The sequence below is a fragment of the Peromyscus eremicus genome, chromosome 2 (genome assembly GCF_949786415.1).
Source record: "Peromyscus eremicus chromosome 2, PerEre_H2_v1, whole genome shotgun sequence".
Taxonomy (NCBI): domain Eukaryota; kingdom Metazoa; phylum Chordata; class Mammalia; order Rodentia; family Cricetidae; genus Peromyscus; species Peromyscus eremicus.
The window spans coordinates 14648860-14665400 of record NC_081417.1 but is presented as its reverse complement, the minus strand read 5'-3'; the positions used below and the strand labels follow the sequence as shown (position 1 = coordinate 14665400).

At 43.2% G+C, this 16541-nt stretch overlaps 1 protein-coding gene across 1 annotated transcript in view; it reads left to right on the top strand.

Moving 5' to 3' along the window:
* The first annotated feature begins 8690 nt into the window (after positions 1-8690).
* Dpy19l4 (dpy-19 like 4) overlaps positions 8691-16541 on the top strand; it is a 64439-nt gene continuing 56588 nt past the window's right edge. Inside the window, exons 1-2 of the mRNA XM_059253851.1 lie at positions 8691-8831; positions 14988-15095. Coding sequence (XP_059109834.1) covers positions 8816-8831; positions 14988-15095 — 124 coding nt within the window. The 5' untranslated portion in view covers positions 8691-8815. The remainder of the gene's footprint in view (positions 8832-14987; positions 15096-16541) is intronic.

Sequence of the window (16541 nt, the reverse complement as noted above, 5' to 3'; positions counted from 1 at the left end):
CACCCTGCATTCATACTCAGGTTCTCAAAAATACCAAAGGCTTCTGTGTGATGGTACAGCTTGTTCCAAGGCTAATTTACCATACAGAAGAAGAGTTACTCTGCAAGTTAGAAATTGCATCCCCAAAACATATTAAGAGAGAGCCCATGGCAGTTCTCACTCTGAGTATCCTGCTGAGAGCCAGCCTGGCTGGTTTAGGAACTGGGAGAGCATCCCTGATCACACAGAGTCAGCACTATTCCAGCTTGTGCGCTGCCACACACACACACACACACACACACACACACACACACACACACGTTAGAAAACTCCATCTCCCGTCTCCAAGAGTCTCTGACATCCTTAGCTGAGGTTGTAATGCAGGACAGACGAGGGTTGGATCTGATCTTCCTTCAGCAAGGAGGACTGTGGGCAGCTCTGGGCGAGGAATGCTGCTTCTATGTAGAACACTCAGGAGTAGTCAATGAATCTATGGCAAAAGTAAGAGAAGGACTGGCTAGGAGAGAGTGTGAGGCCAGCCAAGGATTGACAGAGCTGGGCAGGAAGAGGAAGTGGGTAGCTGGGCGGAGGGAGCAAATCAGATGGCAGAACAGCAAGGCATATAGGAGTGGGTAGACAGGAAGTCACGGCATTTTGAAGCTGTGGAGTTGGTGAGATAAGGTTAGCTGTGGCTTCCTGTATTTCCCTGATCTCTCTCAAGCTTTCACCTTTATATCTGGCTCTGTGTTTCTTATTTAATAAGACGATTTTGAAATTCATCTACAAAGGATGGTTTGAATCCTGGTTTAACTCATCCCCTTGGTTAACTACCTTGATTTCTACCCTGTTGGGACCCCTCCTCATATTACTTTTGCTTCTCACCTTTGGGCCTTATATAGTGAACAGATTAGTACAATTCATGAAAGAAAGGGTAGGAACTATTCAATGAATGGTAATGAGGTCCCAATACCAACCGCTGTCAGTAGAAACCAGAGAGGCCTTGATGGAGTTAGGGGGCATGAGAGTCCCGTGATTGGGACCCTCAGGGGCCAGTCAGAGGGGGCAATGTGAAGGCAATATGAAGGCCTAGACTTGACTTTACAGACTCCATCTTAGGGAAGGCCCGCCATCTTAGACCAACCAGTGACCAGGAGCTGAGCTCAGTTCCAGGAAGAACCTTAGAAATATGCCATGACAGGGAAACTTGAACAGATAACCTAAAACCGCTGATTAAGAAACAGATCAGGGGCTGGAGAGATGGCTCAGAGGTTAAGAGCACTGGCTGTTCTTCCAGAGGTCCTGAGTTCAATTCCCAGCATCCACATGGTGGCTCCCAACCACCTGTAATGAGTTCTGGTGCCCTCTTCTGGCCTGCAGGGATACATGCTGTATACATAATAAATAAATACATCTTTAAAAAAAAAAAAAAAAAAAAAAAAAAAAAAAAAAAAAAAGAAACAGATCAGATCCCAGCACTTGGGAGGCAGAGCCAGGCGGATCTCTGTGAGTTCGAGGCCAGCCTGGTCTCCAAAGCGAGTTCCAGGAAAGGCGCAAAGCTACACAGAGAAACCCTGTCTCGAAAAACCAAAAAAAAAAAAAAAAAAAAAAAAGAAACAGATCAGCAGATCAGTAAAATTTAATGTGATTCAGATGTTCTTGCAGACATCTTGTTGGTGACCCCTGCAGATATCCAGATATCCTGTCAGTATTTTGTGGTTTCTCGCCAAAGTTTAACCAATAGTTTCAAAAAATCACCTTGCCCCATATCTCTTTACCCAATCTTGAAACACCAAGGCATATAACTCCTGACTTGTGGTTTTTTTCCTCTAAAAACTCTCCTATGCCTGAGCTGGAGGCCGCCACATTCCCTCCATCTCCTGCATTGGAGCATGGGGCAGTGGTCTGGGTTCGAACCTGACAATAAAGACCCTGTGTGCTTGCATAGGAAACTGGCACTTGGTGGTCTCAGGGGGTTTCATGACATGGGTGTAACAGTTTCCAAAAACAAAAACAAACAAACAAACAAATAAAAAAACCAAAACACATAACTTTTATTATGTGTCCCAAATATCACATGGTACATGTTTATTTTATCTGACACTGCTAATAAAATTCAGTTTCAGCAAATATTCTGATGTTTCACCTGTGATTGTTTTGCTTTTTTTTTTTTTTTTTGCTTTTTGAGCCATGGTTTCTGTGTGTAGCCCTGGTTGTCCTGGAACTCTCTTGGTAGACCAGGCTGGGCTGAAACTCACAGAGATCTGCCTGTCTCTGCCTCCTGAGTGCTGGAAATAAAGGTGTGCATCACCATTGCCTGTCTTTGTTTGCTTTTTTTTTTATTTAAAAGGTTACATTAATAGCTGAGTAATACTCCACTGTGTAAATGTACTATATTTTCTTTATCCATTCTTCATTTGAGGGGCATCTAGGTTGTTTCTGGGTTCTGGCTATTACAAATAATGCTGCTATGAACATAGTTGAGCATGTGTCCTTGTGGTATGATTGAGCATTCCTTAGGTATATGCCCAAGAGTGGTATAGCTGGGTCCTGAGGTAGATTGATTCCCAGTTTTCTGAGAAACCGCTATATTGATTTCCAAAGTGACTACACAAGTTTGCACTCCCACCAACAGTGGAGGAGTGTTCCCTTGCTGGTGGAAAACATCTTAATGGTGTTTTGCAAAGCACCTGTTCCCCATGCTGGGTTGCTTTACCCAGCCTTGATGCAGGGGGAGGAGCTTGATCCTGCCTCAACTTGATGAACCATGCTCTGTTGGTACTCATGGGAGGCCTGCCCTTTTCTGAATGGAGACAGAGGAGGAGTGGACAGGGGGGTAGAGGGGAGGTGGGGAGAAGATAGGAGGAGAGGCAGGAGGGGAAACTGAAAAATAAATGAAAAAATAATTAATAGAAAACTACATTTATTTTGTGTGTGTGAAAGAGACAGACTCACAGAAATGATCCATGTGAGTTGTTAGTGACAACTATGCCCATTAAGCCAATTAAAAGTCTGTGAGTTCTCTTTTAAGGCAGCAACCAGGAACGAGCCCAGGCCTGAGTCTCTTGGTGGCCAAGCCTAGAGTTACATTGTTTTTAGTTTTGTTTATTTATTTTTTTTATTTTTCGAGACAGGGTTTATTTGTGTAACAGTCCTAGGTGTCCTGGAACTGATTGTGTAGACCAGGCTGGTTTCAAACTCACAGAGGTCTGCCTGCCTCTGTCTCCTGAGTGCTGGGATTAAACGTGTGTGCCACCACCACCCAGCTAGTTTTTATTTTTTTAACTTAATTTTTAGTTTTGCTTGTTTGATAAAAGGCATGGGCCATCACCGCCTGGCATGGGTTACAGTGTTTTAAGGACAAAAACCACAATTAGTTGTGCTTGGGGATGTACATCAGTGAGGGATTTGGGTGGCCTAGTAATATCTGTTTTCTTTCAGAGCTTAGCAGTATTTTCTAGACACTGCATGACAATTATTTTTGATTTAGAATTCTTCTTAGTTATTTTAGATGTATTTTTAGCTTGCACAGACATCAGTTATTTTGGCTAACATGTCTAGACCATGGTCAGAGTCACAAGCAGTCCCAAAAGCGTTGCCAGGCAGATGTGGGTGTTGGGGTGTGGAAGGCTGAGGAAGGTCTAGGCAGATATAAAATGGAGTTAGGACAAGATGGCACTACCTTCATTATCTCATGGGTGGTCAGGGTTAGCAGCAAGTTATCAACTCACTGAGCTGTCCATCTGGACTGTTTTGTTGTTGTTTTTCTATGTCTTCCCTTAGAGACAGGGCCTCCTGAAGCCTAGAGAAGCCTTGAACTCACCGTGTAGCTGTGATTGACCTGGAGCTCCTTCTCCTCTTGCCTGTTTCCTAAATGCTGTAAGTACAGGCACGTGCCACCATGCCTGTCTTACCTAGGAAAGTTTTGATGCTAGGTGGCTTGGTACCAGTAATCTTTTGGTACTAATATATGTGAACATTGTTTCACATAGCCGGTCTAAAAGGTTCTTTCTAGAAGTTTTGACTAGGAAAATCTGTCTTTTAAAAAGTTTTAAGATGTTTAATATATCCAACTCAAAAAATATTTTAATATTGGGCTGGAGAGATGATACAGCAGTTTGGAGCACTTTCTGTTGTTACAGAGGACCCAGGATTTATTCCCAGAATTCATATGTTGACTCACAATTGTCCGTAACTGGTTCCAAAGGATCCGTTACCCTCTTGTGACTGCCTCAGGTACCAGGGACACACGTGGGCACATGTGCATGCATCCAAAACATTTATATACATAAAATAAACCTTAAAAGCACTTTACAAATGTTTTAATAGAACACATTTTAAATTTTTTAATTTTTATTTTATTCTTTGATGAATATGGGTGTTTGCCCTCTTGCCTGGTGTCTGATCTTTTAACTCCTGAGTCATCTCTTCAGCCCCACCTCTGCAGTATTTTAAAAGAAAAGTACAGTCAAGTGGTAGTGGCTCCCGTCTTTAATCCCAGCACTCAGGAGACAGAGACAGGCAGATCTCTGTGAGTTCGAGGCCAGCCTGGTCTACAAAGCTAGTTCCAGGACAGCCACAGCTACACAAAGAAATCCTGTCTGGCGGGGGGAAGAGAGCGACAGAAAGCGAGAGCACGAGAGAGATGCAGAAAGCTGGGTGTAATGATGCATGCCTCCATTCCCAGCGCTTGGGAACTGGAGTCAAGAGCAGTGCCATGAGTTCAAGGCCAGTCTAAAAAGAAAAAGTTTCAGAACTAGTGACAAACTGAGACAAAAGAGCTTTCAAATCAAGCAACAGTCTTCACGGACAGCACAACTTGTCCTGCCAGCCATTTAGGTCATGCTCACAGCTGTTGATTCCTGTTATCCACACTTTGGCTGGCATTTGTTGGGGAGGAAATCCAAGGCCTTTGACCATGCTCAGTATGTGCCCTACCACTGTGCTTCGTGTGCTCCTAGACCTATTATCGACTACCTTAAGTTGTTTTCAAACTTCTGTCTCAAACATATTTTCAGAGTTTAAACCAAAGGACAGCCCATTTGTGCATGACATGACTTGCCTGGCATGTGCCAGATCCCTGGATCAATCTACAACACTGGAAAAAAAAAGGCTACAAACTATCACATTTGATAGCTTTGAGACTTCACAGGAAACTGTTTAAGAACAATACAGAGGTGCTGGAGAGATGGCTCAACTGTTAAGGATGCTTGCTGCTGTTGCAGAGGACTGGCATTTTATTCCCAGTACCCACATGGAGGCTTATAACCATCTATAACTCTAGTTCTAGTGTATCTGGTATATATATACATACTTAGAGGCAAAAACTCACACAGTCATACACATAAAATAATCTTTTTTTTTTCTTTTGGTTTTTCAAGACAGGGTTTCTCTGTGTAGTTTTGGTGCCTGTCCTGGATCTTGCTATGTAGACTGGGCTGGCCTCAAACTCACAGAAATCCACCTGGCTCTGCCTCCAAGTGCTGGAACTAAAGGCGTGCGCCACCACCGCCTGGAATAAAAGAATCTTTTTAAAAGAATGATATACAGATGTTTCTATTCAATGGATACTTAAGATTTTACTATATAATGAATATGAAAAATTCTGTGTCTTTAAAAGAAGAAAACTGAATAGATGTAATAATTTGGTCTTAATTAGGGTTTTATTGCTGTGAAAAGACACCATGACCATGGCAACTCTCATAAAGAAAACATTTAGCCGGGCGGTGGTGGCGCACGCCTTTAATCCCAGCACTCGGGAGGCAGAGCCAGGCGGATCTCTGTGAGTCCGAGGCCAGCCTGGTCTCCAAAGCGAGTTCCAGGAAAGGCGCAAACTACACAGAGAAACACTGTCTCGAAAAACCAAAAAACAAACAAACAAACAAAACATTTAGCTCGGTGGTGGTGGTGGCTCATGCTTTTAACCCCAGCAGAGGCAGGTGGATCTCTGAGTTTGAGGCCAGCATGATCTACATAGTGAGTTCCAGGATAGCCAGGGTTACACAGAGAAACTCTGTCTTGAAAAAACAAACAACAAAAAGAAAACATTTAGTAGAGGGCTCCCTTACAGTTTCAGAGGTTCAGTCCATTATCATCATAATGGGGAGCATGATGGCATGCAGGCAGATGTGGTGTTGGAGCTGAGAGTGCTACATCTTGGCTTTCAGGGAACAGGAAGTTGACTGACAGTCACCCTGAGGGGAGCTTGAGCAAAACGGAACTCAAAGCCCGCCCCATAATGACACACTTCCTCCAACAAGACCACACCTCTTAATAGCGCCAATCTTTTTGGGGGGGGGCATTATTGTGGAATATTACTTTAACTGGGCAAAGATGTGTTACATTTGTTTATGCTGCATTTGTTTAACGATGTATTGATGTGTTTAATTATGTAAAGATGTATTGCATTTGTTTCACCTTGCCTACCCAAGGCACCTGATTAGTCTAATAAAAGCTGAACAACCAATAGCTAGGCATGAGAGGGATAGGTAGGGCTGGCAGATAGAATAAATAGGGGAAATCTAGGCTCAGAAAACGGAGAGGGAGAAGAAAATGGGGGTGGGGGAAGAGAGAGAATTTGGGGAGATGCCTGGGGCCAGAAGGCAGGCAGCCGCCAGCCAGCCAGCCAGGAGAAGCAGTGAGAGTAAGATACACAGAAGGGAGCAAGGTAAAGAGCCTTGAGGCAAATGTAGATGATGAGAAACATTAATAAGAGCTAAGGCCCGAGCATTCATAACGAATAAGTCTCCATGCCATGATTTGGGAGCTAGCGGGTGGTCCTAAAAGAAAAAGTCTGGTATAGGCCATTTTCTTTCGAACCACCATAAATTTCACACTAATCATGTTGTTACTATTAATCAAGTCAAGCCTTGGCTAGAGGATGTTTTAAGTAGATTTGTATTGTTATTATTTTATTCTATGTTTTTACTCTCATGTATGACTGTGTACCACATGTATTCCTGGTGCCCACAGAGGCCAAAGGAGTGTGTTAGAACTCCCGGGACTGAAGTTATAGCCTGTTGTGAGCCACCATGTGGATGCTGGGAATTGACCCCAGGCAGGGCAGGGTTTCTCTGTTACAGGCAGCCAATGTTCTTAACTCCTTAGCCATCTCTCCACGATTATACTTATGTTTTCCTGTGTAAGTACGTGTGTGGAGGTGAACAAAGGATTACAGCACATGTGTGGGAATCAGGACAGTCTGTGGGAGTCTGTTTTCTTCCTCCATCTTGTATATTTTAGGGATACAACTCAAGTCATTAGACTTGGCAGCAAATGCTCTTACCTGTGGAATCATCTTGCTGGCCCTTTAAATAAATTTTGTATGTAACTCCTTGATTTCAAGAAGATAAATTCTTGAGGACTTTCATATTTTTTTTAGTATCTTGGCAACATATTGTGCTTGGCACACAGTACATGATTAATCTCAAGATAGCCATCTCAGAAGTCATTTTCATTATCATATCAAAAGAAAACCAGCTCCTGCAGGTCAGCACACACACACACACACACACACACACACACACACAGTCTTAAAAAACAATATTCTACTTTTACTATATTTGGCAGCTTTAGCGCTTAATGGCAAATGTCTGTCTTCTTTTTTTTTTAAACTGAATCTTTCAGGGTGCTTATTTTTCAGGAATATTCTACATAAGTTTCCACAAAGTATGTAGTGTTTTTATAAGGTTCTATAACATGAAACAAAATGAATCAAGTTTTACTTCACTTGAAATAAGTTTTCTCATATTTTTTACAATGAAAATTTAATTCGGTTAGTGGGTTCTTCTTAAAACTTGCAAGTATTTTTAAGCGCACTGTATGCAATAAGAGACAAGCACAGTACAACAAACCGAAACTACATTCTATTGTTATGAAATAATCTACATGCATTCCTTCGCAACAGACCAAAGTACTATTGTGCTTTTTTCCAAAATATTGAGATGTGCAAATATTTTAAGTCAATTTTGGTGACTGACACGTTGCTTTCTTGTGTGTTTCCTTTTGTATTTGATAATGGTTTAACTTGCAAATGTAGCTGCGTTTGACTTTGAACGAATGAGCCTCCTGCCTCTATCTGTCAAGTTCTGAGATTACAACAGGGAATGATAACCTGGCGCCAACTTCTCTTTTGTAGCAGTCAAGTGTCTACGAAATCAAACAGTGGATCACTCTTGTCATGATAGTAGTTGGGAACCTGAGGCAAGAGGGCTACAAGTTGAGACCAGCCTGGGCCATATAGTGAGATCCAGTACCAACAAACAAACAAAAACAACCCAACAAAAACCTACCAAGCCAAAGCACCTGCCTGGCACATTTTGCCTGGCTTTGAAACCCTCGTGAGAACACGCATGCACTGACAGTAGTAGATCGCGTCCAAGGTTCCAGGTCTAGCTCTAACTAGCACTGACTTGCTCTGCGCTTGAACCTCAGTCTTCTGCTTGTAAAATGGGACGGACATGGGGACTTTCTGCGTCCAATCCCAACGTCACGAAAAGCTCGCTCTGGCTCCTGCTTTCCTGTGAGGGTCACGCAGGAGGGAGGGCGGCGGTGGGAGCCCCGGCCTCGCTCCTCCCCGGAGCGCGACGAACACTGGTCCGTGGTGGGCTCGGCCCTGGCGCGCTGGCGAAACGCTCCGGCCGGCCGCCGCTCCCTGCACTCTGGTTCCCGGAGCGCCTGGGGGACACAGTTGGCGGCGACACCGGAGGGGGGCGGGTCAGGAAGTGGGGGCGCGGCAGCCGGGAGCGGGCCGGGGCGGCCGCGGCTGGGCAGACGCGGAGGTTTGGGAGACTCGGGGCCGCTCGGCAGCCGGCGGGCCACCCGGGCCTCCGCGGACACGATGGCGAAGGAAGAAGGTGACGGCTGCAGCGCGCCAACTGCCGCGGCGGGCTCGGGAGAGGGGCCGGGGCCTGGCTGCGGGCCGCGGGGAGCGGGGCGGGCGGGGGCGCGCGCCCCCGAGTTTGCAGAGCAACCGGGCGCGCGGAGAGAATGGCCCAAAGTTTCGTCTCCCGAAGTGGGACGCCAGGTGGAGCTTAGAGTTGGGAGTGTCAGGGAGGAAGCCGGTGGGGAGTGGCGAGGCTGCGAGTCCCGATTGCTCCGCGCTGGAGAGCCGGACGAGGTTGGGTGGGTTCGGGTGGGAGCTTGGGGTGCAGCCTGCGAGGGCTCGCACCCCGCGCGAGGAACTGAGGCAGGGATCTGGGATGGATGCGCAGAAGCTGGCGGAGTTCACTTGTGCTTTGAGGGATGATGAGTCGCAAAGGGTAGGGGCGTGCAAGTGGTTTTAGGGGACAAGGAGGCCAAAAGGACCTCTAGGGTTAAAACTGATGGACTGGAGAGAGCTCTGCATGCCCCTCAGGAGCAATGTCAAGAACATGTTTTTAGCCAGCAGTATTTATCCAGAGTGGATGCCCAGAGTGAGAGAAAAATAGGAAGCGGCAAGATACTAAGCAGCCAGTGATAAATAGTGTAAAAAAGTGTGTGTGGCACAGTAACTTCATGGTACGTGTGTGCACGAGTGAGCTCTTAGATGTCCCTCGCTTGGCTGAGCAGTTAGACGCTGCATTCTCCAGGAATATAGTTTCTTACCTTGCGTAGTGGAGTTGTGAATGTGATCGTTAGTTCATCGCATTTAGATTTTAAGCCGTTGAACCGAGGGTACAAGAAGGGAGCTTGCAGAATTCAATGGAAAGCCATTTTTCAAAAGATTATCAGAACTGTAGTGCTGACTGGGACTTGATCCTGTCCCTGAGGTCAGGATTTAATCATTTCTCCTCTTCCTGCAGTTCTCATTAAAATTCACTCACATTTAAGATACCTAAAAACAGCCTCAAAACCAGGTAGTTTGTAAGGAAGAATGTAAGTCCTCGTTTCTTTAGTTTTACCTGTGGCTGCTATGTTATCACTTGAAAACCATTTTTTTTTTTTTTTTTTGGTAAGTTTTATTTTTGTGGTTAGCTACAAGTCTGTGTGGGAAGGTTGACAAACCAGTTTGCATGCCCTAGTGAGCACATTCGGGAAAAAAAATACACACTGCTAAAACTTGATACTGTAAATATGCAAAAATGCCATTTGGGATGTAATTATGCGTAATAGCTATGATGTCGAACTTGTTAAAAAGACTATCATTTTGTGAAAGTATTTGGCTATAAACTAAGGATTTTTGGTAATCTAAAAAACGAATGTGTTTTATTTCAGACAGTTAGTGGGTGGCAGTTTTATTAAAGTATGTCGTTTCCTTCAACAAATGTTTAATTCCATGGCTAGGCCTCTCCTCCTTTAGGTGTTGGGATATAAGACAAAGAATGAATAAATATTTATTGAGATGATTCGTGTGATGATATTTACAGCAGACATGCAGGTACTTTCTGTTTACATATTTTGTATTCATTATGTTAAAATTAGGCCAATCTATATGTTTTTATTTGAATCCAGATGCTGTTTCTAGCTTTTGACCTATTCACAGGTACTTGGAACCTTTTTGTTTTCCAACTGTCTCTCAAAGTAATATTCTTCCAACATCTTTCTTGATGCAGTAGAACTTTATTGGTGCTTACATATATGCTTCCTGAAACAAACATAGGGCAAACAAAAGGAGCTGTAAGCTTTTCTCCTGGACCCTCCCTGTCTATTCTACATGCTTTGGTAGACAGTGTTAACATTTCTCCTGGACCCTCCCTGTCTGTTCTACAGACTTTTTTTTTTTTTTTTCTTTTTTGGTTTTTCCAGACAGGGTTTCTCTGTGTAGTTTTGGTGGCTGTCCTGGATCTTGCTCTGTAGACCAGGCTGGCCTTGAACTCACAGAGATCTGCCTGGCTCTGCCTCCCGAGTGTTGGGACTAAAGGCGTGCGCCACCACCGCCTGGCCTGGCCTGTTCTACAGGCTTTGATAGGACAGTGTTAGCGTTTCTATGGGCTCTGTCTATTCTAGGTGGACATCTAGAGGCCTGTTTGTAGCTGTTAGTTCATGTGACGATGACGGAATGAGAGATTGAAGTAGCAGATTATTCTTGTGGATATGTGATCATCATTTGGTTTGGCGTTTTCTCTATAATGTAACCATTTGAAAAGGGAACTCGATCTCATCCCAGATATTGCTTTCAGCTTTGCTGTTTTTACCCCGACCCTTGGTCATGTCAGCGCAAACCCAGGGCCTAAGCTTTGCTGCCTGCATCACCCCCATGCCGTTAGCTTCGTCTTTCTGTGTCAAGTCACATGAACAATAATAGAAAGGACGTGAGAAATTTACATTCATTTAGTTTTTGTTTTTTAGTACCAGGCAAAAGCTTGGTTTTATTGACAAAGTTTATGAATTGGCTAAAATACATGTTCTTTTTGCCAGGTTGTACTTTTTTTTTTTTCCTTTTGTGAGCCATCTCTCCAGCTCCGAAACAGGGTCTTACTGTGTAGCTCGGGCTGGCCTGGAACTGGCTTTGTAGGCCTTCAACTCACAGAGATCTACCTGCCTCTGGGGCGCTGGGAATGTGGTGGTGAGTCACCACACCCAGCTCAGGTTGTATTCTTTTTTTTTTTGCTGGCAAATTTGTTTTGTTTTGTTTTGATTTTTGTTTTTTGAGACAAGGTTTCTCTGTGTATCTCTGGCTGTTCTGGAACTCGCTTTGTAGCCCAGGCTGGCCTTGAACTCAGAGAGTCGTCTGCCTCTGTCTCCCGAGTGCTGGGACTAAAGGCGTGTGCCACCATCACCAAGCTCTGCTGCAACAATTTAATGTAACTAAACTTGACATTAAAACTCAGGGATTCTTTTCTTTTTACTTATTTTTAAAATATTTTTCTTTTGTTTTTGAGACTATAATATAATTACATTACTTCCCCCTTCCCCTTTCTCTTCTAAAACCTACTATATACCTTTCTTGTTCTCTTTCAAAGTTATGGCCTTCTTTTTGCATTAATTGTTGTTACATGCACATATATATAGTCCTAAATATAACCTACTCAGTCTGTGTAATGTTACTTGTCTATGTGTTTTTAGGACTGACCACTTGCTGTTGGGTAACCAATTGGTGTGCTCTTCCCTAGGGTGGACTATTTCTCCCACTCTCAGCAGTCCTTAGTTGTCTTTAGTTTTTTGTGTAGGGTTGAAGCCTGGTGGTCTTTCCCTGTCCACTTTGGCATGTCCATTATTGCTCTTTTTCTGGCAGTCGTTGGTGAGACTGTGTGAGTGTACCCTCTGACATCCCTGGGAGACACAATGGCACAGTAAAGACTTTTATCCTCCAGCTCTTACAGTCTTTCTACCCCCTCTTCCACAGTGTTCCCGGAGCCTTAGGTGTGGGAGTTGTTCTGTAGATGATCGTTGGGCCTGGCTCCACAACTCTGCGTTTTGATTGGTTGTGGTTTTCTGTAATGGCCTCTGGGGCAAAGAGACCTTTCATGGATGAGGAGTGAGGAGTACACCATGGGAATTTAGAGTGTGGTTAGGAATGGTGGTGCCCTAAAAGGAGGTGAGACTGAGACTGTGACACCAAACCTGCTAGTGTACAGTTCACTTTCTTATTACTACACTATTATTCAAAGACATTTTAGTAAGCATGAGTTAGCTTGGAAACAGTTTTAGAATGTATTTGTTTTAGTCAGTTTTCACAGTAAAGCTAAAGAGTTATCTCTTTAATCAGAGTAGCTCATTCTCATTGCTGCTGATTCCATTCTTTTTTTTTTTTTTAAGATTTATTTATTTATTTATTTATTTATTTATTTATTTATTTTTTTTGATTTTTCGAGACAGGGTTTCTCTGTGTAGCGTTGCGCCTTTCCTGGAACTCACCTGGTAGCCCAGGCTGGCCTCGAACTCACAGAGATCCGCCTGGCTCTGCCTCCCGAGTGCTGGGATTAAAGGCGTGCGCCACCATCGCCCGGCTATTTATTTATTTATTATGTATACAATGTTCTGCCTGCATGTATTCCTGCAGGTCAGAAGAGGGAACCAGATCTCATTACAGATGGTTGTGAGCCACCATGTGGTTGCTGGGAATTGAACTCAGGACCTCTGGAAGAACAGCCTCTTAACCGCTGAGCCATCTCTCCAGCCCCCTGATTCCATTCTTTAGTTTCACATTTTATAGCTTAAAGACATAACTATGGAAAAGGAAGAGAAATAAAAACCTGGGCCACGGGGCTGGAGAGATGGCTCAGAGGTTAAGAGCACTGATTGCTCTTCCAGAGGTCCTGAGTTCAATTCCCAGCAACCACATGGAGGCTCACAACCATCTGTAACAAGATCTGGTGCCCTCTTCTGGCCTGCAGCCATACATGCAGACAGAACACTGTATACATAATAAATAAATAAATCTTTTTAAAAAAAAAAAAAAAAAAAAAAAAAAAAAAAAAAAAAAACCTGGGCCACATTATTAACTTGACAGGGGCACTCTGATATTTCATAGTAGTTATTATCTCACAAGATAATTTTAGGAAAGGAAAAAGTTATATTATCTATATCAAATTCCTGTCGAAGCCGGGTGGTGGTGGCGCATGTCTTTAATCCCAGCACTCGGGAGGCAGAGCCAGGCGGATCTCTGTGAGTTCGAGGCCAGCCTGGGCTACCAAGTGAGTTCCAGGAGAGGCGCAAAGCTACACAGAGAAACCCTGTCTTGAAAAACAAAAACAAACAAACAAAAAAAAATTCCTGTCGAATTTGGAGTATCTTATTTTCTTTTTTAAAGGTTTTATTTATTATGTATACAATGTTCTGCCTGCATGTATGCCTGCACACCAGAAGAGGGCACCAGATCTTATTATAAATGGTTGTGAGCCACCATGTAGTTGCTGGGAATTGAACTCAGGACCTCTGAGAGAGGAGCCAGTGCTCTTAACCTCTGAGCCATCTCTCCAGCCCCCGAGTCTCTTATTTTTTTAATTTGCAATTTAACTTACTGGTTTAGTAACTTCTGCATTACATTTTTTAAAAATTAGAGATAGAAATGGTAAGAATTTTGGTATTAGGGCATTTTAGCTGTTCCCTTATGTATGATGGGACAGAAAACAAACACCTACATTTGTCAGCTCTGTGAGATTTGCTGAGCTTTCAGGATTGTGCTGTGGAGAATGTGTGGCTGGGTAATAGCTGAACAAAGGGTCCTGAGCATTTGTCTAGTATGCTCAGGACCCTTTGTTCAGTCCCAAATCCTGGAAAGAAAAAACGATGGTACATGCCTGTAATCCCAGCATTTAGAAGGCTGAGGCAACAGGGCCAGGAGCTTGAGGCTACTCAAGAGCTTGCCTTTAAAAAGAAGAGGGGCTGGGCGGTGGTGGCGCATGCCTTTAGTCCCAGCACTCGGGAGGCAGAGCCAGGCGGATCTCTGTGAGTTCGAGGCCAGCCTGGGCTACAGAGCGAGATCCAGGACAGACACCAGAAACTACACAGAGAAACTCTATCTGGCAAAACAAACAAAAAACACACAAAAAAGAAGAGGGAACAGAAAAAAAGCATACTTTTATGATTAATACAGTATATTTTGATCAAAAATTAACCTACAAATGATGAATTTGATAATCTTGGGTAGCTGACATAGTAAGGCAAAAAATACCCCTCAAAGTTTTGGGAAAAAATTAACTTATTTTGGAACATTTTAAGAGAACATCATTTCCGGAGAATTGTAAGCTTCTTTATTAATTGGACTCTCAAAACGTGAGTGGTGGTGGTGGTAGGGAATATATGTTTGTTGTTTCTGTTCATGTATACTAATGACAGTTTGGGGAAGAGGCACAGATAGGAAAAGTTACTTCTGGCACTAATGGGTCTCATATGACTTGTTTTAGTCACATGACTCCAACATTTTTCTCTTTATAGAATCATAGACAATATACTTGATTCCTTCAGAATCAAAGTTGTACCTTTTGTGCCAATTTATCAACCAGGGAAGCTCATTAGAGACAGGGCTTGGGGATTTCTACTGGGATCTGGCCATGTAGATAACCTTTGCTTATCACATAGCAAAGTTGGTCCATTTGAGGTACTGGAGATTGATGTACACATTGCAATAATGTCTTAAATGTTTTAAGGATCATCTGTAGAAGTGCGCCAAAGGAAAAAACCAAAGACTTCAGGAAGTCAGGAAGCCAGAGCAGAGAAGAGAAGTGGTACCCTGGTTCCTGTGAGAGCCCCGAAATGTAAGTCACGTGGACTGGGTGAGTTGCCTGGGTGGTAGTACACCAGCTGGGAAAAGTAGGTTTTCATCATTGAAGCATATGAACTTTCAAAAATTACTTCTTTTGTTGTTTGTGTTTTAAGGTGTTGAGGACTAAATCCAGGGCTTGTGCATACCAGTTAGATAAGCACTCTGCATACTCCATCTTATATAAAGATATTTGGAGATTAAATTCATGCTTAACACAATTGATTTTTGCTGTAGAGCAACCCCTAAACTCTATCACCTTACAGTAGACATTTATATCTTGTTTATGGTCCATGTTGTGGCCATGATATGACAAACATTATTTCTGAATTATGTTACATGTTTTAGTCACAGGTTGGCTGGTTTGGCTTCATGAACCAGGAAGGAACAGCGCTTATTTGGGACATGGTTTTGGAGGTGGAGGAAAAGAGCAGGTAGACTCATACAGTGGCCCTTGGAGGTTCTGGTGGACTGATCCTCTGTTACTTGTTCTTCTATTTGTGGTCCAAGCAAGTTCTAGTCAATCCAGATGAGAGGTTACAGAAACACACCATGACTACAGGAAACAGAATGCTCGTGATCATGAATAGAAATACATAATTTTCCATCTCCATTCATTCATTTATTTTATCACATTGTGGATCAAGCCTAGGGCTTTGAACATATGGCTCACACTATCAATGAGCTACATCACCCTATAATCTTTCTGTAAGGAAGGAGAAAATGGTTGGGAATATTAACACAATCTTACTACATTTTATCCCTTTCCTCATAAATATTTGCCCCTGTCTCTCAGACAAAACATACCCTCCCCTGCCCTAAGGAAGATATTCAATCTTATTTTGTCTTAGCATCAGTTTTAAAATTCAAGATATCTTTTCTACATCAGGGCCAGGTAGGACTCATTCTGAGCTTCAGACTTATGAACTAAAAATACAGGTTATCTGCAGTATGTTACAGTCCTCAAAAACACCCCATGTCCATGGTTTGCTTCAAGGACTTGCAGATCTTATAATTGTCCTTAAAGCTATAGTTCACTATAGTGAATAACACAAAATCAGCATAGGGCAAAGGCCTTTTAGGTAAAGTGTGTAAGTTATTAGACACATACTTCTAAAGTTCCTCTCCTGGTGGAGTCATATAGGACATTCTTTATGTCTTTGGCCTTAAATGGTGGCGTTTATATTTGTGTCAATAAGGGAAGCTCATTAGAGACAGCGTTCAGGATTTTTACAGGGAGTTGGCCAAGTAGGTACCTTTCACCTATCCTCTGAAAGCATAAACAACATTGTACAAATAAGGTAAGCACAGTAAACCACACTTATCAAAGAACGGTAGAAATTCTGGAAATCAAGTTCCTGGAGGCCAGCCCAGAGCCTGCCTTGTAAGCAGTCCTGTCCTATGGCACTGACTCGGGCATGCCTTGCTAATTCTTTTCTGT